The 24,533-nt window shown below is 36.7% G+C and overlaps 1 protein-coding gene across 2 annotated transcripts; it reads right to left on the bottom strand.

Moving 5' to 3' along the window:
- Positions 1 to 15,282: 15,282 nt before the first annotated feature.
- sae1 (SUMO1 activating enzyme subunit 1) lies at positions 15,283 to 23,691 on the bottom strand. 2 transcript variants are annotated; one of them, XM_026282311.1, is made up of 9 exons: positions 23,384 to 23,660; positions 23,008 to 23,119; positions 22,550 to 22,723; positions 19,722 to 19,867; positions 19,539 to 19,638; positions 19,322 to 19,427; positions 17,833 to 17,977; positions 16,454 to 16,523; positions 15,447 to 15,647 (listed from the first exon to the last, which is right to left on the bottom strand). In XM_026282311.1, the coding sequence occupies exons 1-9, from the start codon at positions 23,482 to 23,484 to the stop codon at positions 15,555 to 15,557; spliced, it is 1,047 nt and encodes a 348-aa protein (XP_026138096.1). In that variant the 5' UTR covers positions 23,485 to 23,660; the 3' UTR covers positions 15,447 to 15,554. The 2 variants fall into 2 exon arrangements, with proteins under 2 accessions (XP_026138097.1, XP_026138096.1); XM_026282312.1 differs by lacking the exons at positions 16,454 to 16,523; positions 17,833 to 17,977 and having other exon boundaries at positions 15,283 to 15,647; positions 23,384 to 23,691.
- Positions 23,692 to 24,533: the final 842 nt, after the last annotated feature.

The raw sequence follows: 24,533 nt of genomic DNA on the forward strand, positions 1-24,533 counted from the left end.
TATATATATATATTACTGTCACTGTGTCACTATTTATCAATTAAATGCATTCAGTTACTTTAATGATAAAATTACAAAAAAGTAAAAACTAAAAGTTTTTTTTTTTTTTTTATCTATCTTACCACAATTTGTTTGACGAAGTATATCACAGTTTGAGCAGCAGATCATTTTGACACAGATAATAATGGTAATAATGTTTGATAATAATTTTACACTGAATCACACGATTTCAGAAGGATCATGTGACACTGAAGATGAGAAATTCAGCTTTGCATCACAGGAAACAATTACATTTAATTGTAATATCGTTTCATATTATTGCTGTATTGCTTCATATTTTCCTGTATTTGTGATCAAATAAATGCACAATTAGCATGAGAAACTTTTAAGAAATAAGAAATTATTCCAAACTTTTGACCGGTATTATAATTCAAAATTGATTACACTCAGTAGATAAAAGCTTCCAATATGTAATGTCTGACTTTCAATAAAACAAATGACCGTGAAATTGATACGCCAACAAACGCACCGTACTAACTCCTGCCTTGTCAGCAGAAAGGAACCCTGCAGTGGGAAACTCCACAGTGCACAAACATGATTTGAGTCTAACATTCCTTCACTTTGTGTTAAAAATACCCTACATCAACAAGCCATTGTTTGGGGATTGTGGGTGTCACATGGGGTCATGGTAGCAACAGCTGGCCTTAACAGCCCTCCACAATCCACCCTCAAACCCATTAATACTGCTCTCCCTCTTCCTCAGCTCGCAGCCATGTGTGAAATGATCCTTGATGATGGAGATGAGGTAATGCCTTCAGCAGCTCTGACATCACTATAGCCTTTCCCATCTAGAGCAATTGACCATCACTTCCACAATGAGCTTTTTGTCTTACACTACCTTTCTTCAAGGAGAAAGTGATGAATGTCACACCTGTGAATATTAAATGTTGAAATTGCCATTGCACTAATAGATGATGATTAGATGTATAATTACTCCCAAAAGTCTAAAATCATTAAATAATGAGCACACACACACACACACACACACACACACATATATTTTTATATATATATATATATATATATATATATATATATATATATATATATATATATATATATATATATATATATATATATATATATATGAACATGCATATTATGAACTAGTTGCTTTAAACATAATGGGATGACATATATCAGTATTTTTAAAGCGCATATTCTGCATGGCCATATTCAACATCCCCAATCCTACCCAATATCAAAAGCAGCAAATTAGTAGTTAATTGAGGCAAAAGTTGTACTTAATGGTTTGTTAATAGCAATAATTTGATTTTAAAGTATGACCGACATCATTTAATGGGTGATAATACACAATGTAGATGCCACTGCATGTGAAGAAGGCACACTGATGAGCACTAATAACAACAGCTTAATGTGGTTACAAGTGAAACATTCTCACTGTGGTAAACAAAACATGGTGTTCTCTGTTAGTTCCTTTCCTTTTTTACTATCCTTTATGTAAACACTCATAAATGTGACTGAAACTGGTTTTCAATCGAATGTTCTCTCACTTCTGTTTCTTTATTAAGAATATTTTTGTTAAAACATAAACAATAAACTAACATGAACATTTTTGCTTGATTTGATATTGTTGCTGTCAGTACAGACGATTTAGATCCTTATGACTAAAATGATAATCAGGAAGTATATGCATAATATTTTTCCTGCTCTTTCCCCTTGACATGAAAATGAACCCTTCTGTTACAACAATGGAGCTTGATGCACATGACTACAATCCACAAGTACATTTCAAATGTAACCCCAGTCTTGTTGTTTGTCAGCCTTCTGGAACTGCAGATCATTTTCTAGGATCTGTCACTCAGCACCCTTCCATTACCTTTAAGGGTGCCAGCTGTGGCCCTGCGCCACTAACAGAGACTGTTTATCAGGCAATTAAGGTGACAACAATGAAAACTAATACGTGAAATATATGTTATAGGAGGGACGAGCAGTGCCCAGGACAGGTTTATCAGATATCACGAACACAGAACGAAGGAAGGAGGTAGAATTGAAGTAAAGGATGATGTCACCGAGACACAGTATACTTGAGCCTCGCTCTCATGTCACCACACTCACACACACACACGTGGATGTTGTGTTTTGGTAACGGATGAAGCCGTTGCAGTCACAAAAACATGCGTATGGATCCCTTCGCACACAAAAGGCAATCTATATCTCTAGGTAGTGAACTTTGGTAGATGAATGTATTGTTTTTAGCTGACACAAGCTACGAGCAAAGGGAAAAGTTATTTATTTACAGTAAAGATACTGTGTTACTGTGCTTAAACGTCACCACAGATGAGATGGGAACAAACATGTAACTTCTTTGACCATTGAGCTTTCTGTCAGCTGTTCATGTTTATGTCACTTTTTATGTACTGCATGTGCTGGCCTGAAAAATAAAACAGAAGTAAAAACGCTACAGCATGCATATTCCTAACAATAACAATAGCCTAATAATAATTTCAGTATTTAAAAAAAATGTGTAACTATTAATATAATGTTATTATTAATTAAGACAACTAATTATTTTTTTGATATTTATATGAATTTAATTGTCTTTTATCTAAAATGTAATACTTGGCCAGTAAATGTTGTTTAATTGATACATACTATTGCTAATACAATATTGTCTGTTAATAATTATATAATACAATTGTTGTTATATCAATATTTCAAATGAAACATAAAAATACATTTGTAAGACTATTAAATTATTTTATGGATATTAATTTTATGTGATCACTATGGAAGCTGACAATAAACACTATAAACGTTTCTAAATGAATACATTTCATAGCAACACCCCTATGCATTTAACAGTGAGACAACATCACAAATGCCATCCCAGAGCAATCTGCGTGGGGCTGTATGCCCAGACATGTACCTGTGAGGGGATTCCCCTCTGTGTTGTCGGACAGCCTCATCTGCTGTGGGTAACAGGTCCCCAAATTTCCGCAGCCCTCCATCATCCGCATGGCATCTGCATTTAAACAAAGGGTGCAGTCGGAAGCTGCTGGACAGAGGTCAAAGGGGCTGAAATGGGGAATTCCGTATTCAATTAACATAATTAAATCGACTATTAGCCAAGTTTGTTATGAGCGACGCACATCAATGATCAGAGACTGTTTGATGTTAATGATTAAACAGGCCTATACTTCACATTTGCATAATATTTCGTGCATGACTTAGAAAAAAGAGAAAACAATTTTTTGTTTGTTTGTTTTTTTACAAGGAAAATAAAAAACGATGGGGAAACTTTATCTGGAAACGAAATGCTATATTAAATAGGATTTTTTGGGGCAAGAGAACAAATGTACTTTCTATTGCATATGTGATTTGCACGGTTTGACAATAAAATAAATCAATAAATAATAACGAATGTTTATTTCTCTGTTTGTTTTTACAGGAAAGTCAGTGGAAAGTCATTCATGTTCAATGTGTGCAGTCATAAAAAAACACAATGGCATAGGAATGACACGGTCAACACACATAAACACACACACACACATAACCTATATATATATATATATATATATATGTGTGTGTGTGTGTGTTTTATATTTATTAATTCATATATCTATTTAGGCAGCAGGTGTGCACTGTATTTCCACAGTAAACATACATAAACACTTGTTGCCTTTCTGAATTTGAGGCCGATTTTGTATTAATTTGAAACAATAATTAATTCCGTGACACAATTTATTTATTTATTTAATTTTCTTATATTAATGCTGTAAGCAGTAGGCTATTGTATGCAAAACCGCGATCACAATAAAGTACTTTATAAACCTAGAAAATAAGCATCGACAGGATCTACGCTGAAGCCACTCGGATCGTGAATCGACAAACAACAGTGGGCGTAAAAGGGCTGTTGTTAGTTCCTGTGCTGTCTTGGCTGTGTGTCTGCGCGCGCGCGCGTGTGTGTGAGAGAGAGAGAGAGAGAGAGAGAGAGAGAGAGAGAGAGTTTAGCATGTCAGGACTTGTTGTGAGACGGGCGAAGGGGCGTGGCCTTTAATGCGAGCATTTCGCGGGAGTGAAAGCAACTTGCTGTCATCATAAACCTACAGCTTCATCCTCACAAGCACGCCTCACTACCGATCTGACTAAATTGACACAGTTTTTTTTCCTCTAGTTGTGGAATAACATGAACGGACGTCTGACGAAGTGTTTTTAAAGCACGACACATACCTGCTGTCAGAGCATTACAACCCTGGAATAACATTACTGACTTAAAACACATTTTGAAGGTAAGCATAAATGTATTTTTATTGTTGTTGAGCGTGCATCTATCTTTTTGTTGTTTGCAGACATCAATGTAAGATCACTTACATCGAAGACAATATATTTAGCACATCAATGCTTTTAATTGATCAAAAATATTATTTACAGAATCAGCCAGACTGCATTGGGTTACACGATTAAAATAATTTAGGGTTCGATCAAGTAGAAACATGTCGTTTAGTCAACAGCATGTAACCACTTTTTTCAGTTAGTGTAAAAGGGGCGGATTTGATGTTTTCCTCCCTGCTGAAAACGCCGCTTGAAGATAGTAGCTGTGTTTTGGAGTACAGTTGGTTCGTGGCTGTCTGGGCTTCAGGTGCAAGCTGCTCCAGCAGACAGGGGGTCAGACGAGCTGGGGTTGGTAGCTGTAGCTGGTCAACCAACAAACTAACAGTTAAGACCGTCTTTAAAAAACAGCTGCTCTGCTGCAAAACGCAACTAACGTAACGTTACCAGTTAATGTTGGAAGAAATTATTTCTGTTCAACACGCAAAGTTGAAGTATGACAACTTGTTATTTAAAGATAATAATGGAACAAGCATGCCATATATGCTGTATGTCAAAGAACTGTCAGTTTCCTAAATTTTCCACCTCTTTAAATCTTTAACCTTGCATCACTCATCAAGTCGCCGGCTGTGCGTTTGTAAGTGTCACTTTTCCGACGCTTCAACATTTCCACATCAGCCCTTGTTTTCAAATTAGAAAAATCGATAAAATCATAGTCAGTGTCGTAATAAGGAAAATATAATATGCATCCAGTGGAATGAAGCTTTTAACATGCATTGGGTGTTAAAAAGATTCGCGGTGGCGTGTGAGGTCGAGTTCAAGCGCGGGAGAAGCGGTGCGTAACATCGCGTGCACGGATTTGTTTACAAACACATCCCGTGAACACGAGGCTCTAGTTTCTGCCATCTTGTGGACGCTCAGAATATAGGTTGCTGGCTCATATAAAACAAATGCATTGCTAGGATGTTTTTTTTTATCTTTCTGAAATGTTAGTACATTGTTCTTCTGCTTCTTCTTCTTCTTCTTCTTCTTATTATTATTATGTAGCTTATTCAATTAGGTCTTAATATTTGTAAATGTATTTTCATAATTACGTGGTGTTGATTTAATTTATAATATATAAATATATTATTATAATTTATTCCATTAAGTCTAAATTATTGTTTAATCATTATTTAGGTCAGATTTTTATTTAAATAAAAAAAATAATTTATTATTATTATTATTTATTCCATTAAGTCTATATGAGTGCAAATTAATTTTAATCTTTATTTTGGGCTATAGAATAAAAACATTTTGAATGCTGTCCATTTTAAATGTAATTTGCATTCAATAACATACAGTATGATGTCATTTGTGTGTGCTCTTTTTTTTTTTTTTTTTTTGCTTTTCAGGCAGTATCTGGTATGGCCCGTCCAGAGATGGAAAGAAGGGCGTGTGATCGCAACCCTGGAGCCCCAAACAGCTGCAGGATGGAGGTGCTACGTCAGGACACCTGGCCTTGCCACCGGCACCGAACCATCGCTACACAAACCAGCACTGTCTTGCCACCACTAACCCAAGTCCCCACACAAGATGCCTTTAGCTCGGACAGCGTCCCGCAGCAGGACAATCCACTCAGGGATAATACAGGTAAGGTGATGCAACACAGAGATCCGTTTTTATGTGATGTGCATTGGTGGAAATCATTAGCATGATATATTTAAATGAGATTCAGAAGACAAAATCACTGGCTTTGACTCCAAGGGTTAAAATGCACCAGGAAGTGCCCTCCTCCCCTCCCTAGTCAGATAGCTCTTGCTGAGGCATGTTTAGACATGTTCTTTGCTGTTGGCTTCCTGTCAAGTGCTGCGCCGTCCACAATGGCGACCTGTCACACAGAATCACGTATCATCTGAATGTCTCTGTGTCTCTCACTCCTCACACTCTCTTTTCCTCATGTTTTTAACCTCACTTTAGCGATCAGTTAACCTTATCTGACACTTCTGCTGACACTCCTCCTTAAAGGCTTTCCTCACTAGCTGATAGCCTGGCCCTGGTCCCTCCCTGTCCTCCAACTGTCCACCCTATCCCAGCCCACCCCTCATTCCTGTCCACCAATGGCTGGATATTAGCTCAGGCTCCACGGGCTTGCAGTTACCCTGGCAACAAGCCAGAACCCAGCACTCCGGCTCTCTCAAGTCACCTGCGCCGAGGATCAGCAGATTCTTACGGCTGCGCCACTAATCCTCCGCACGGAGGCATTTTCTCTGTGCACACTTGCACGGAAAGCAAGAAAATGATATTCTCACTTGTGTTTAATCGTTTAATTTAGCAACACTTTTGAATGTAATATTTTTTGCATCTCAAAATGAACATTACAATGTTGCAAAACCTACATTAAGGTTGCATTTAAAACAACTGATTTTGAATATTTTTAACTGATTTAGTCAAAATATTGGCCATTTATCGATTATTGGTCAAAGATATAACTATAATCCTATTAGTATTAGTCAGACAAACTTTCTTCACTTTGAAGGGCACAAAAGATGGCCACGACTGAGATGTAAGATGCCTTAGACTGACAGATGTGTGCCACTGAGTGTGCACTTGAAGGGTACTTCAAATCTTAAAAGTGTATTTTTAAAACACTGTAATTGCATGTAATATATTATTAATAAAATCATATTTAAAATCGTTATGTGTAATTACAAGTAAAAAATTTAAATTCACAACATACAGAGTTTAATAGAAATGATAATAAAGTATATTTTAGTTCAGCTTAAATACTCGATTCATTTAGCAGTTTACTTTTTAAAGACAAGTGTAATTGTGAAATAAAATATACAATATTCTACAGTTACACTTAATTAAAGAACACCTACATTTAACTAATTGCATTTAATATAAATTTAAGCTGTAATACATTTTTATTTAATTGTAAAAAAAAAAAAAGAAGTGTACTTTAGTGTACTTGTTTTTCACAAGGTACTAAGAACGAAGGTTTACTTTAAAGGCACAAGTGTGACAGGTGTGTACTGGGATTTGAAAGTACGTTAGCTATTTGCTGTTCGTGGGTGTTTAATTGGGTCAGTTGAATAGCAGATGTCACGTAATAAAGTTAGGAAGTCCACACTTCACGTCTCAGGAAGTTACCAGTAAAAAATATCAGTGAATTATCCCATGTTACAATAGCAGAACTCATTCAGAGAAGATATATTATTGTTGTTGTCCTGCTGTCACATAAACAATAAGGACTTGGAAGTTTGCATTTAGTCGATAAAGTTAATGAGCGGTCATAGTTACTCGGATGGCATTGGTGCTACCGTTACTGTAGAGAATAGAATGTGAATGTTATATAGAGCTTAAAGAACTGACCTAAACAAAACAAAACAAACACTGTGGCTCAACGCATGACATCACATGCGTACTAAAGTACAAATAGAGAATTTGGCTCACCATTGTGTATGAAATCTCACCGCTATTGTAATCTCTGCTGAATCTGTATTCGGTTAGATTGCGCACTCCTTTGCATGTCTGCCTGTTAAATGCTTGTTAAATACTAGTGGCCTCAACTGAACCTGTGCAACAGTCCCATACATCACGGTTTTGTCATGAGAGTACTGTTAACATTGCGACAGTGGCGTCTTTACTCAAAGTAGTAACCCGAAATGAACCTTGACACAAGTTTGACAGAACTACCAGAGAGTATGACAACAAATGACGCCTGTCAATGGATCAGGTGCACAACTAGTCCTTTAATACAAACAGTATGCTTAAACAGCCACAAGTGCTGAGGAACATGAATAAGTGAATGGGTCAATCATATGATTCCTTTTTAGTTGTTGTTGTTGTCTAAATTATTCATTTATTGTTAAAGGCTTGAACTGACCTCTTCTATGATGAACATTCTAATGTTATATATTTTCCTAAAATCTCAAAATGTCATATGTATTGATATTTTATTAAATAAAGTGTTAGTTCAGGTTGTAAAATGTCATTTTGTGTGACTGACTCCCCAAAAACTTACTGATATTTGTGGATGATACAGTAATCAAACTAAAAAAAGAATAATGGTTGATATGTGTACTCTCATCTATTTTGTACGATCAATTTACTGTATATTCTTGATTTTATTTAGGTACAGAACAGGAACTCTCCAGCCCCCGGCTTCCCCTGCCCGATCTGCTCCCAGACAGCCACAGCTCCTCCGAGGACTCAACATCCAGCAGCTCTACGGCTGAGGACGATCCCAGGCTGGAGGAGCAGGCGGTCGGGAGGGTGGCCACACAGCTGAGGACCATCGGAGACCAGATGAACACTGTTTTTCTACAGAGGGTAAGGATCGCGTTTGTCTAGTTGCGTCAGTTTACATATGCCACAGCTTGTGCCAAAGTGTCATTAAGTGCGATAAAGTAAACGGGCAGTGTCTCTTTGTTAATATGAGGGCGTTCACAAATCTAGCCTCCAGCGGGTCTTCTAGTAAATGGATCGATATGATATTCACGAGGCTGTAGTGAGTGTTGTGACTGGAGTCGAGTTTCCCTCCCTCCCTCCCTCTCTGGATCCCTGTTGTATCGCGTGAGGAGCTCGTCGGTGAAGTGAACAGGAGTAAACAGAGGCTAATCTCCCCTCCCCCCTCAAGCAAACCCACCTCCCCCTCGTCTCCTCAGACAAACACACATGACGTCACCGCTTTGCCTCAGCGTGCAGCTCTCCGCTCTTTTATTTACCTAGTTTGAAGGGTGTGCACCACTTTTATATGTGGATTTAATTGCTTTTACACATTCGTCCCAGTTTCCCGCATATGCACCGACACAAGGAATGTAATAAAACGCAGTATATGTCTCGTCGAGGCAGCTGCCGGCGCGGTCACGTGCAGAAAGCCTGTGACCTGTCGTGTGGCCTCTGTGAACTCTGATAGCAGTGTGTTTTTACTGGATGACGGCTTTGTTTACTGAAGCCGGCAGAAGAATGACATGACAGGGACTTCCCTAGCAGGGCAACAAAAGCTCAGTGTGAGTGTGCAGCATGCATGCTCACATATACCCTTCTCTTCCACTGTCAGCATGTGAGACTGGCAAACCACAGATCCTCCTCCCACCAGCTCAGTCACTTCTCTCTGTTCTTTGACCTCTTTGGTCCCCTGTTGGTGTAGCCTTCAGTCATGCAGAATCTTTCTCTTTAACAGCTTTGTGTTTCACCTTCCAGGGATCCTCAACAAAATGTTTAAATCATACACATTAATACATCTTCAAGTCATGGAAGTTTATATTTTCAATAAAATTTGTTAAGGAATTATTTCGCGTAGTATATTTATCATGGGAATTAATTGAATCTATAAAAAAAAGTAGTTTTTATTTTAGATTTTATAATAACAATCAATTTTTTGTAAGCTATATATATAAATATATAAATAAAATTTGAAAAATCTTGAAAGTTTCTATAGTAAATAAAATTTGTTCCTAAATAATTTATTCAATAATAATAATAAAATAATATTTTATGTAGTATTTTATATATATATATATATATATATATATATATATAGATAGATAGATAGATAGATAGATATATTCAATTCAATTCAATTCAAGTATTTGTATAGCGCTTTTTACAATACAACTTTACAGAAAATACATATACATACATACATACTGTATGTGTTTATATATATATATATATATATATATATATATATATATATATATATATATATATATATGTAAATGAAGCCTAATAGGCCTGACTTCATCTGTAATGTTATTAAAATGATTCAAAAATAAATATTGACAAGAAAACCACACTGTTCTTCTGAATGTATTCTTTATTCTTAAGCACTGTTTACTTGTGTGATTACTTGGAAAAACTTTATGTTTACTTAATTGACAAGTTATATAATTGTTTTAATTTTATAATGTTTATTTAAATATTTAATCTTTTAAACAAAGATGCCAAATTAGCCTGAAAAGGTGTGGTAACCCTGAACTTTTCAACACCGTGTCTGTCTATATTATACATCTTGCACCTCTCTCTGCATGTAGCTCATTCTTTCACTGTCACTCTCTTATTTTCCCTCTCTTTTACTTGATCCCCCCTCGGAGGAGTTATTTTTAGCGGATGACTCATAGCAGCTGTTGACAGTAATGTGCTGCCTCTCCTGATTCCACTTTGCAGACATTGTCTGTCTGGGACTGCCTCGCCCGTCTGTGTGTCTGTGTGCATCTATGCTAACATAAACCTTGACACACACTCCCACTCAAACTCACCTTCACAGCTTTACTCAAGCGTTTCTAATGGTCAAAAAGGTTTAAGCTATTACCTCATAGCTGATTACAGATAGAAGAGGTGGAAAAAGTTAATTACACAAAGTCAAAGTTTCGAAATTCAGTTTCCACACAGGAAAGGAACTGAGGCACAGACCTAAATTGACTTTGCCAGAGTGTTTCGCTTCATGCCATTGCAGAAAAGAAGTGCACTAAACAGTATTCAATATGCAATTGTAGGGAACTTCAAATCTCAGGTATAATTTTTTTAAAACTATTTACAGATTTTATATTAATGACATAAAAGGCAACTTAAGAGTACTTAAATTTAATACTTGACTATGTTTCTTAACAGTTGTGCTTTTAAAGTACATTTTAAATAGTTTTAATAAGCTTTTATCATACTTTAAAAAGTACACTTGTTTTGATTTGTTCACTCACATATGAAACACACTTGAAAATTTGAACTGTAAAGAGTTATTTGATATCACATACAAGTTAAAGTCTTGAATTGCATGTAAGTTTTCAATAGTAATGACATTAAAAGTATTGTTAGTTTCCCAGGACATTTTAACCATATTTCAATGAATATAGAAATAATTGTGAAATGACCTATCAAGTTATTTTTAATTATGATTAACATGCAATTTAGTGTCTGAAAACTTTACATTCAGTTTAAACACAGTAGTAGATTATTATATCAAAAATTAGAATATTATGTAAAGACAGCTACTTTGTTTTGTTTTTTGGAGTACTGTAAAGTGTGCATCTTTTTCACAATGGTATGCAGGTGATTAGAGCGAAGTCTGAAACTTAATTAGGTCAGCTGTATGGTTTTACAGTCCCCGAGTGCTTTAGAAGCAATGCACAAAAACATGTTTTATTGTGCCTCTTATGTTCTCTTTCACTTTTTGCATTACATAAAACACATGATGAGCTCATTCTTCTGACATCTTTGTTTCAGAATGCCGTTCCAGGCTGGCAGAACTGGAGAGGCCTGTACCACGGGCTCTTTGCATTCGTCGCTGACACTATCAATGCCCTTTATCAGCACGGCCTCAGATAAACAGACGGGTTACGCCACAGGAAGAGTGCAGGCGCTCTCCTGCCGAACACTTAAAGACTCTGGGACTTTTCTGCAGGATCAGATGTCACGTTTGTTTCTTTATCTGTCTTTTGTTTGTTTTGTTTTGGTTGGTTTGTTTTGTACATCTTTTCCCATGGATTCTCATGTAGCATTATTGACTGAAGCGTGTGTCCCGATATAGACGTCAGTAGGAGTGTGTGCTCTCTGTGCATTTGCATCGTTCTCTTTTGCATCTTTAACTGCAATGCTGGGGAGTTGCATTAAGCCCGGGTTGCTCTCAAGCAAACAAATTGATTAGATCTGTGTAGCGCCTCAGGCCCAGAAGTGCTTTGTGTCGTGGGTTCTCCTCTCAGCTGCCTTACAGGAGCAATAACTGCGCTGCACTATCAGTGGCGCAGGCCGCACACCCGCACACCATTAATGGAAAACGGGTGATAAGCGAGATAAGGGAATGCTCACGCATTATACTAATGGAGCACAGTTGGATCGTGCCTTGCTAACGCTGTTTTTTAGCTCTTTGTGTACTGAAGCCTTCAGGGACAATCACTGGATGGTGTGAGGGTTCACCGAACCTGTTGCCCCATATCTGAATCTATACTTCGGGACACAGATTTGCCACTTAATTCAAAGATTGGTCACCTCCAATGGAGGTATGGGAGAGAGGCTGAAAGCCTTGTGGGAATGCCAGACCACTAGTTATTGAAATGGATGGAGAGCAGTGTTAATATTTGTATGAATTACATGTGTACATATTTTCGAGGAAAAAAAGACAGGATAGAATAAAATGAGAGTTTTGTTTCTGATGTGGTTTGTATATTGTAATTAAACGACCTTAAAGTACTTATAATTAAGTTCCCTTTTTCGGTTTCTGTTTTGTTTTGTTAATTTTTTTTAGACCAACACTGGAAATCAGTTTCTGCCTGTTTGCAATTTCTTTGGATTTCAATTAAATAAAGTAAAAAATCCCTATAAAAATATACCTTGCGCAAATATTTGAGAAGCACAAGCTAATTTATTTTGTATGTCCATCATTTGTACTTTTGGTTATTTTGATGATTTGTTTTTGACAAAAATGTTCTGCGATGAGCAAGTGGATTAACGAAGCATGGAGATATTCATGTTGTGTTTTTTGGACCAAATATCTCCCCTCAGTTGTTGTTAAATAAATCCCTTCATATTTTTTTCTGCTGTAATTTATTTGTCTACATAAAGGACTAAACTGAGCCAAAATAGCATCATACTTGAACAGACAAGTTCTCTATGGATCAACGTGTCAGATCCCGGTGTATCTGGGATTTTTAACACTGTTAGGGGTTTCAAGCACTTCCTTTAGAAACCACATTGGAAAAACTGTGGCAAGTCAGTGGGAAAACTCTTTAAACCACTCATATTTCTGCATGAGTCGGCTTTGTAATGTTGGTACAGAGATTTCATGGCATATTGTGGAGCAGAGATGTCTTTCCTGTGGCTGCCTGTCTCATGACTTCCTGTAAAACAGTTGTGTGGTCTCTTTCCTGCGGCCACCTTGTGACTTCTCATCGATATATGTGTTCTCAGATGCAGAAAGGCCTTATTTGTACGGTCAGATTTACACTAAACTCATGTTGCTCATTTTCTAGCTTTGTACTTTTGCCATTCGAAATTTTCTATGTAAAATTTCTATATGAATTTTGTATTGGTTTTTTTTTTCTTACCATTTTCAATAAATATGAGAATTACAACAGTGTTCTGGATGGGTTTTTTTCTGTATGATTTCCCTCACACTTGTCAATCAAAAAGGATTTGACAAGTTAAATACAAACATTTTTAAAAACTAGTCTTTATGTGATCCCTTCAGTAATATATTAGATTAGAAGTCTTCAACATGGGGCCAACAAAAATACAATTTTAGTAGCTTGTTTCCTCCATGGGATATAAAAAGGTAATTGCAACTTTTTTTTTTTAAGTCACATTTGCCTTTTTATTTACTTTCTATCCCGAGGCAGAAACACATTTTCTTACAATATTAATTCTAACCAATTCAAACTTCAAACAAAGTTAAGTCAACTAAATGTTTAAATTTCCCTTTCACAGTTATTTTCTTTCTTTTCTTTTTTTCATTTATTCCAGGCAATGGCACAAAAAGTACAAGGTAGACAAATATAGTTAAAGAAAAAAAAAACTATACAGTATTCTCGTTATAATAAAACAAAATCTTTACTAAAAGTAAAATCTAAACAATTTAGAAGTGTATGATTCTTCATCATCTGTAACAATTATGGCTTCATATCATCACATGTTCGGATTATCTAAAAGAACAAAAAAAGGGAGCAGGACTTCTACTTCAGGTTCTATTTATCGTTGATTGGATGGCAGCAGATCTTAAAACGAGTTTGAAGAAAGGGACAAGGTTTAAAATGTTTGGAGAAGTACAGCATGTGTCATCGGAGAGAAGTGTGTCATCTCACCAAAACATCGCTTTTTAAATATAAATTGACTAAACCGATGAATATTTCACAACATTTGTTTAGAAAATAGATTCCATTTCATGGCGACTTTAATAAAATGTCTTATTTTTGGCTACTGAATTTCAATCAAGATGAACATTATATACCCTGACTTAATTTTGAAAGAGACATCCTGTCTGTTGTGGGAGTTTTGCCTTTCAGTGAACTTTACCATAGCAGTTTTGTTATAATTAGCACAGAACAGTTAAAAATCTTTTCCATGCTAATGCTTAAATCTGCAATGATAAGAATCTTTAAAAGGTTTGGCCTATTAGTGGTACTTAGTAACCCATGTTTCCACTGTCAACGAATTTTAAATGACAAACGTTACATGACTTGCTGCCCCTCCCACTTGAGCACCTGCTCAACCAGTCTGACCAGTCTTCTCATCTGACTCAGACTGACTCACTGATGCTGTGCTGTCATTCGAGGCTCATGTTTATTATCCATGTAAGGCCCGAAGATCTGATTTTGCATGTCTGCAGTATCAACATATTCAAACATCATAATACACCTCAACTGAAAGGCAAACAAATGTGAAACATTTAGTATGGTTTGTTCCAGTACTGTACATACGGTACGTGTTTGGACTATCAGTCATATCTAATGTTACATTACGTTCTTTAGCATTCCTCTTTGGCTCTTAACTGGACAGGCAGGATAATTTCCTTCTACGAAAACATCGAAATCAAAACATGACTTCTATAATTTGCCGCGGGGGTCATAAACTCTGTAGTACCTTTCCAGTAAATGACATACCTGTGCTGAGCTTAAAAAAATAAAAAATAATTAAGAAGCAGTTCCTGTTACGAACGTCACCAAAAAAAAAACCCTAGACCTGACAAGATACGTCAAGATGTGCCTCAGGCTTTCACTACAATGTCAGAATGATAACAAGCATCAGAAAATCCACCCGGCCTCATTTCAGCGCAGGGATTGGATGATTTTGTGTGGTTTCATTTTCAGAATGGCTCAAGGGAGCACGGGACACTTTTGCATTAATTTTAAATTCTCTTTAAAGCTGTTTGCCTAATTTTTTGCAATTTAGCATCACAAGAGACCTTTGCCAACAGATTAGAAGAAATGATTGAAATCAATGATGTTCCACACATTTATTTTCTAATAGGCTTTTATTATTTTAATACAAAACGTAGAAATCACATAACCTTGGTGAAAAACGTGGGTGCATGAATATTTAAGAGTGTGTGGACAAAATGTTCTGGTTGTTCTTGGCACTGGTTGTTGTGTGGCATACTGCTATGCAAAGGTACTGTCCAAAAGACAGATTTGGATGCCTGCGGCCACTGGCAGAAGATAAACTCCATGGAGCTTCGTGAGCACACATGCATCGCCACACATCTCTCCGTGTTCTCCAGGGGCCACTTATTTGGATCCGAAGTAGTCGACCACCCCGCTGCCCTTCAGGCCGTCGAAGAAGAAAAAGTTCCTGTGCGGAGCATCTCTCTGAGACAGCGCCTGCCGGAGACATGCAAACAAATCTTCAGACACGTCTGATGCCACAGACCTTGAATTCTGTAATTAACGGCTTTGATCGAACGTGTTCTCTGTTGTGGCGAAGGAGAATGATGGGCGAGGGGCAGCGGGGAACAGAGAGCCATATGTGAATTGCAGTCTGTTTCATCATGCAGGGAGATGGCGAGACAGCCTGGCTTCACTCCACTGCCATGTGGGTTCAAGGGCTGCCCAGCCACCGCCTCTGAGACCACGGCGCTCACTCCATCACCCCACACAACCCGGTCCGGCCTATGACATCACCCTCTTTACCATTTACTGTATTCTGTTGTGTTGGAAGTTAACTGTGTTTTTATGGCCTACACTACAGCAGATCCTCTTTCTTTCTATAATCCAGGTGTAATTATCCACTCAATACTGACTGATTAAATCACTACGCTTTAAGTTATTAAATCTTTTTTGGTTTATGGAAGATTTCAGGTGCTCGCCGCTGGATTAAATCAGTGACCGGAATATTACCTCGTCATTTCTGGCATTTACACACCGTCAACAGATAAAACTTTTGGACTTAACCCAGATTCTGATGGAGTGGGCAGCTGCCATATGCTACTCATCGCACCTCAAGTGTCACTTTCGCAGCTAGTGAAAATGGAGGGTTTCATGGTTGTGTGGAGAACCAGATTGAAAGTTTGTATGGAAAGGGAAAAGCCATTTCAAATTTCATGTACAAGTAGGATGAAAAAGTAAAAGAAAACAAAACCTACAATGAAGACTTCAGACATGTAAATGGATCAAATAAAAGGTCTCACCTTGACTATCTCTTGTCCAAGAACTCCTCCGACTACAGCGCACACTGGAGCCATCTCAGAGAAACAGTAACTGTGAGGACCGAACACAAGATGGAGAATTTTACACTTATGGTGCACTCAGGTCATGTTGGAAAGGTTCTATTTGTGAGTTGAAGGGACATGAATGCCACCACAAATTCGGAAAACTGAGACCCCTGTCAAATAAAATATGATAAAACAAAACATGGGCCCGTGTTCACTAAACTTTTAATCTTACCACTAAGAGTTCTCCTAAATAGCAGTAAACGTTTTTAGCCAAAAGTTTTCTCTTAAAACCTATTCATAAAGCTGCTGAGACAAACTTTTATTTAGAAATGAGATAAGTCTTAAGAGAAAGGGCGGGGTTGAACTTGTTGCTATGATGTCAGCATGCTTACTAACTATGCACACAGTGATTGGCTGATAGTCTCTGTCAGAGATTTATTCACAAAAAATATTGTGGAGGATGATATAATATTCAAATCAATTTTAATTGCCACAGTCAAGTAAAGATTTGAAGATGCAGGCTAAAATAAGTACATGTTCAGCTAATTGTCAGCCTCTTGCAAGTATGCTTGTCATAATTAGTGAATATGAATATAAACAGAGTGGAATAATCATGACTGATAGTAAATCCAAACTGAAAAAAGAAAACCAAACTTGGCGTAAGTTGTTACTTCTTGCCCAACTGGTTCATGGCAAAAAAGGAAAATTAGGAGTTGGGATAATCTCTTAAACCAAAGGTGATACCTTTTTAAAAGCGCATTTTCATCAAAAGTTTCTAAAATGTTAATGTTCGAGGCAGATTGCCGGCAACAGACACCGTTTGTGGCTTGGTTTGTCGTTCCATCTAATCTATTTTTTTGAATGTGAAACAACAGGCCAGGCTAGCTAGAGTTGCCACCTTGTGTAAAAACTAATTTGTGCAAAAAATAAAGTTAGAGAATACTTGTATTAATGATGGGTTGACTAATCGTTCAAAACTACCCGATTAGTTAGTGTATTTAAGCTGTGATGTTTTAATTAGCATGCTGTGCTTCAGTTGTTTCGTTTTTTTTTTTTTTTTTTTACTTATTTTGATCTGTACACTAGAATCTGTAGCTATTTTTTCATTTATGAAAACCAAAGTAGTTAAAAATAATCCATCTTTAAAAAAACGCCTCATTCAGTTCCATTCTGTTGCACTCTGTCTACTTCAGAGACACCCAGTCGGGTTTGGTGAACCTGAAACCAGACTTATTATCATGTCCAACTAGTCGTTTATGCAAACCACCCACTAGCTTTTCACATCCTTGCTTTTTTAAGAAAGAAACATGTTGGAGAGAATGAAGTGAACACAGAGTTTTTACATCTGTAAGTACCTGACAAAGGTATTGGGGACCAGCTCCGAGCTCAGACCCATGGTCTCAAGAACATCATCACGGATTTGCAAGAGCAGCTGAGAGTCTTCAGCAAAGCTGTCTGGCTGAGGATCACGACCTTTATCTGTACGAAACTTCAGAAGCACTGTTGGAGGAAGTAAGAGAGACTGAGTGGGGAAGAATGGGGTTTCAACATTTAAACAGGACGTAAGTGGAGGAGAGATGCATTTAAAGATTTGTGTAGCATGTGAAAAGGCATCAAGCCCCTTTAGGCTATTTTCCAAAGTATCACTTCCCCTTTTTGACTGCCCACCAACTATAACACAATGAACCCCAGCCCACTGCTTTTCCACCTGGCAGCGTAGCACACACACTTACATCAAAGAATCACACACCCACACACTCTATCTGGCACAATTTCAACTTTCATAGCTGAATTAAACCAACATCTGAGGGTTTGGAAAAAAAATCAGATGTAATAGTTGCACCACTGGGGTGATAAAACCTCAAATAAATCAGTGAGTTAAGACAGAGGAAATGGCTCTTCCTCAAAAGTTGTTTGAACTAATGTGTGGTATTTTTGAGCACAGCAATGTATTTAAAGTCTTGCTTCAGTGCACAAATAGGAAGTGTTATTTTTTTCCATAAATGTAATACTAGATGTTGAGGGAGGGGCTGAGGTTCAGTCAGTGTCTGTTCTAATGATAGAGAGGTGCGGAGTCTGCATGTTTTGTTTATGAGAACCACTGCACATGACTGGCCATGGACGGCCTGTGATGGAAACTGAGCCAGTCTCAGTGAGGACATCAGGTGAGCACTAGTATAAAAAGTTTAATTACACAGATCAACAGGCCCTCCCCCGATAATGGTGTATGACAGACTGTAGGAGGAAACAGCAATGTCTTCAGCTGTCTAGACTAACTGGAATAAAACTAACTACTTAAGCTCATATTTACACCTGGTATAGTATAAATAATATTGTCTCTATTTTTTTATTATTTGCGAATGGATGTTTGGGCTTGACATGACAAGATTTAAATACTAAAATGTTTTAACACTTTAATGAGTAATGACACATTAATATAATACTAAATAAGAGTAATGGCATTTATGGTTTGCAAATTATTTCTATTTTAATCAAAGGATTCAGAAAAAAATAATAAGAAGAAATGTTTCTTGAGCAGCAAATAAGAATATTAGAATAATTTCTAAATGATCACAACACATTGAAAACTGGAGTAATGGCTACTGAAAAAAAAAATTCTATCACAGGAATAAATATATATTTTAACATTAAAACAGAAAAAAGTAACTGTTTAGTGTATTTCTGTCCTATGAAGGCAGCCTTGATGAGCAAGAGAAACATCTAGAATATAGTATGTACCTGAAGATCATTCAGTACTGTACAGTTTAAAAAGGAAATAGCAAAACTTTACTTTTCCAAGAGTTATTGGATTAATTAAATGTAAAGAATATTCTGAGGGTGTACCTTGCAGAAGGAAGTAGTCTGCAGGAGTGCGCTTCAGACTGCTTTTGGCCTTCTCGCTAGTCCAGTCAACCTCCAGGGCTTCTTTGAGAGAGCAGAAACTGATGGTCTATATAAAGAGAGATGGAGGTCATATCAACTTAACTTAAAAGGGTCATATAGATTTGAGTAAAAATGGAAATATATAGTTAACAGACACCAAATCCAGCAACCTACCCACCTTTTTCACCATTGTAGTCACATTGGGGTCAATCTTTGGTTTCTTTGCTTCAGGACCATCATTGGCCTCATTTGACCCTTTCACCACTTTGGGCTTTTCTCTGGCGAGTTTGAATGGGACCGTCAGTTTTTCCCCAATGAAAATCAAACACAACCACCTTTTCCTCCACATTTCCTGACTTACTCTACAAAGTGATGCTCCTGGCCAAGGTCGGAGAACATGTATCCATGATATCCATACACATCTCCACAGAAGACCTTGATGTTCCTGGAGGCACAGAGCTGGTCCACTCGCACCATGAGGTCTTTGGAGCACCTGGTCAGACAAACCTGAACAAAACAATACGCATTAATATGTGCTTGTTTTCAAACCATTGAATGTGATCTTATGAGTACAACCAGAAACTTGGAAGAACAAAGGTTTGGCAATGACAGACAACTGACCGAAAACACTGGCACCCTTATCCAAGGTCCCAAACCTCTCACACCCCTAATTTTGGGTTTGAGATAAGAATGGGGTGGCGTATTAATTGCCGTTTGACATATTGATGGCATGTGCCATGATGCGTTAACTGGGTGAATCTTCAAGAACAGATAGTTCTAGATTAAAAAGCAGGCCTTTTTATTGAAAGGTTATGCAATCTGCACCAGAATATCAACAACACCTCTCAGAAATACAGTTGCAATGAAGAAGTGCCCTGAGGAGTAACATATTACTACTGTTCAAGTTCATCTGGGAACAGGGTACATTGAGAAACATTATGAAACGTGTGGCGAGACATTGTCTTCTAACACGTTCTTCCTGTCAGCATTACGTGCCTCCAGGCAGCCAGAGACTCAAAAGAACACATCTTTATCAAGCAGTGACCCCTAGAGGATGCAAAGAAGAAACAAATTATGCCACAAAGGAATATTAATCAGGCCAACCAGCAGCTACCATATGCCTTCACTTGGCATTGCATGACCTTTGTGCTGGCAAATCTTTAATTCAATTTAAGATCTTGGCTTCTGTCCTCAACTATCTTCAGTCCTTCGAAATGTGCATCCCACTGTGAATGCTCCCTACATGATGGCTTTCTGCTTGACCTTGTCCTGAACCTCAGTGTTGGTTTTCTTTTGGTAGTATGGACTGCCAAAACATCGGACTCTCTCTGACTCTTCATAAATATTTAAGTTAAGCCTTGGAACATAAAAAGAGAATTTTTGAAGGAAAGCCATTATTTTCTAATGAATGAGAGTTAAAATGAAAAATTACAAGGAGCACTTATAAAAGTATCATAAAAGTGGTCAATATGACTATATTCCAGGTCTTCTGAATAAATATGAAAGCTTCGTGTGAGGACTGAAATGGAAGTTTTATGGCACGTTTGATTTATTTTTAAAGGCTGGAGAGCTCTTGTGACGTCACGTGTGATTATGGAAAAGATTGATCTGTACATTATTTCAGCTTTTCTTTCTTTAAAATAAAATCATAGAGGTTTGGAAAGAAACAAGAGCGACTAACTTATGCTAGATTGCTCTTTTTTTCATCAGGATTTAATACATCTCACACTGATGTATCAAAGCGCATTTTGGCAACATAAGAAAAAAATATCATGCTTGGTAAATTACAATAATGAGATTAAAGTCAAAATGATGACATAAAAAAAGTCTAAATTACAACACGAGTCATAATTTCTGAATCTGTTAAAATTGTCATACAAAGTCATCAAAGGTAAAAAGAAATAAAAAGTAAAAAGTCACATTTAGAACAAAAAGTTACAATTGATTAACAATTATGAATTTTTCTTAATGTCCGCTTTGTCTCACAATTATGACATATTATGTCAAATTGAACTTTGTATCTCATTATTATGACTAATTATTTTTATTGCCTATTATTAGTATTTTTTTATTTTTTGGCAGAAACGTGCTTCCAAAAACATAAATAGCTTTTTTTTTTTATTCACAAAAAAAAAAAAAAAAAAAATATATATATATATTTTATATATATAATTATATATATATATATTTTACCCCGACACCTGCACAAGCAATTCCCTGTACTTGCTACGCAAAAGATCCTAGTACTTGTCCTTTTTATGCATGTACAGTTCATCCAAACAATGAATTAATTTAGTGTTTTTTTGGCTTCCTCTTGACTAAACTTGCACGTTTATTAAGAAATTGCCTGAAAATAACACCACACATACACAAGAGAAGACAAAGACATTCACTTCTCAAAGAAATATCAAAAGAAACAGATAACAGAGAATAGATGATGTTAAACCCCCTCCTCTTTCTGTGTCCCACCATCTTTTGCCATCCTCCTGAACTCTCACTAGCACTCCCAGAGGGAGGCTTCAGACAGCTCCCATACAGACAAAAGATGAAAGACTGCCTGTCTGCGCTTTGAACAGGGTATGTATACTGACTTCATCTTCCACAACAACAACAGAGTCCTGATTTAAAGAAAATATAGCCTGGAATATATCATATGCTTGGAAAAGAGCAGACGTTTGGAACAGACCAAATAGATAAAAGTCTGTGTCTAGATCTGATGCTGACTGCTCATAGATGGGTTCACACTGAGCTTGAGGGAAAACGAGGCAAAAAATAAGTTATAACCACATGAAAAGAAAATTATCAATTGTGTATAGAGACATCTAGTGGAAATGATAGACAAAAAGTTTAATTATATATAACTGATACACAAGAACAAACTGAGAGTTCCTGTCCATCAGACTTTCCACAGAAATCTTACATTTCTTATGGGATTTCTGTACAATAAGATTTGCTTTGGTTTTGTAATATGTGCTTTTAAGTAGAACAACAAATTTGGCCCATGGCATTTTGGAAATAAAGATCTATTGTACTTACAACACTCACGTGTCTGTAAAATATTATTGTGTTCTTTTTTTAGTTGCTGAGCAATCAGACAGTAGCTCACAACAAAAGATTGCCTGTTGGTATTGTGTACGACTGTGTCAAATCTACAGATTACCCCATAAAACTGCTCATTCCAGGACTCACCGCATCAAACTGGAAGAAAAAGTCATCCGGCTTGCTCTCCACTGCATCGGTGTCTGCCTTCACTTCCACCATTGGGTTGAGTAACTGAGCTCTCTCCAGAGAGGCCTGGGCCTGGTTCTGACCATCTGCATCCACAGGGATCAGGAACTGAGCACGTCGAGACTCCTCGGTCACCTGAAGCCAAATAACAATTAGTTATGTAAAGTTAAAGCAATAATTCACCCAAAAATCTATACAATCTTATGTCTTTCCAAACCTGTAATATCTTCAGTGGAATACATGTTAAAGGTCTAGGGTCTAACAGCCTCAGTCACCATTCAATTTCATTGTTTTTCCATCCAATTAAAATGCTTTGACATTCCACAGAAGTAAAAAAGTCAGGTTTGGAAAAACAAGAACATTTGATGATGAAATATTGAGGTGAATTACTATTTTATGTCAGTCTTTCTATATGATACCTGCTCATGGTCCAGGAGAGTCAGTCCTTTGACCCCAGCCAAAATAAGGTTCTTTGCTACTTCTGCACCAAGACCCCGGAGACCAACAAGAAGAACCCGTGATCCCCTCAGTCTGAAAATGTAAAATACATATGCATGTCATTAATTTTTACATTATATTGTTTATTATTTATGCATACCTAATCTAGACATGTAATGTGGAGTTACCCTTATACACCATTTTATTTCAGAAAAAAGCTTGCATGTGATAGATACTAAAATAACGCATTTGAAATCAAACTTAAAAGGTTTCTGCGTTATTCTTAAACAATTAGCCAAATATTACTTAAATTAAAAGTACACTTGTTCTTTGTGTACGAAATTGTTATCAACAAACCTCTTTTGAGCATCGAGACCCCAAAGGCGAATCTGTCGATCATATTGTGCAGCCTCCTCCTCGCTGATAATATTTTCCTCTTTTTCGATGGTATCAATCATTTCTAAATATTTCCGTTTTTAATACAATAATATCCTGTGACGAATTAACTGTTTGTTTTGACTATTCTACGCTGTGTTTTTTCTACTGCCCATTCAATGGGAAAGAAATGCCGCTTTGTGATCCTCGTTCAGTCGCGCGTTGATGACGTATGAGTGGAGGGAACGCGCCAGATTCAGAGCGTAATAATAAACACGTCACAATCCTCCAGTTGCTCTAAACCTTTTAAATCCATCAGCTCGTATTGAGATTTGTGAATTCTTAGAATGTATATTTGTATAACTGAAAGATTGTGTACTGTGTATTTATCACCATGGTTTCTAATAACTAACTTCATAATTTTTAACTAACTAAACATTTTTGAAAATATTATGGTTTCTAACGTTATAGGGTAATTATGACTTAGTTTATGTACCATTATTGAAAATGCTGTCCATTGCCATTCTGTTATAATCTAATTACATATAAACTGAATATAAAAATTCAAATAATAAAGTGTCTTAAATAGCCTAAATAACCTATTTATTACAGTCTTAGGTACAGATAGGTACAAATTAAATTTTTGAAATGTAAATTATTAAATTATTGTTTAAAAGCTACATGCTCACAAAATACAATATAAAATAGTCTATGCAAAACTATTTCAGGAAGAGTTGAATGTCACCTCATCAGTCAGTTTAAATAAAATAACTGCTCTTGAGCCCTTTGTCACTTAATCAGACTGAATAAGCTTTTTTGCACTAAAAATCTTTTTATCTGCACTGTTTGTTCACTTCTCTTGTTTGCACTCTATCTGCCATGTGTCTTGCACTGCTTTATTTAACTGTATATTTCTTTTTTACATGGCCTAATTGTATAGTTACCGCTTATATTTTATATTTGATCTAGATTTTTAGGCTCTACTGTTAGTGTTATCTGTATGCATCGAGGGTCTGAGAGTAACGAAATTTCGATTCTCTGTATGTATTTACTGTACATGTGGAAGAATTGACAATAAAGCAGACTTGATGTCACATTTAAAACAGTGGTTCTCAACCAGGGGGCATGAGCA

The sequence above is a fragment of the Carassius auratus genome, chromosome 15 (genome assembly GCF_003368295.1).
Source record: "Carassius auratus strain Wakin chromosome 15, ASM336829v1, whole genome shotgun sequence".
Lineage (NCBI taxonomy): Eukaryota > Metazoa > Chordata > Actinopteri > Cypriniformes > Cyprinidae > Carassius > Carassius auratus.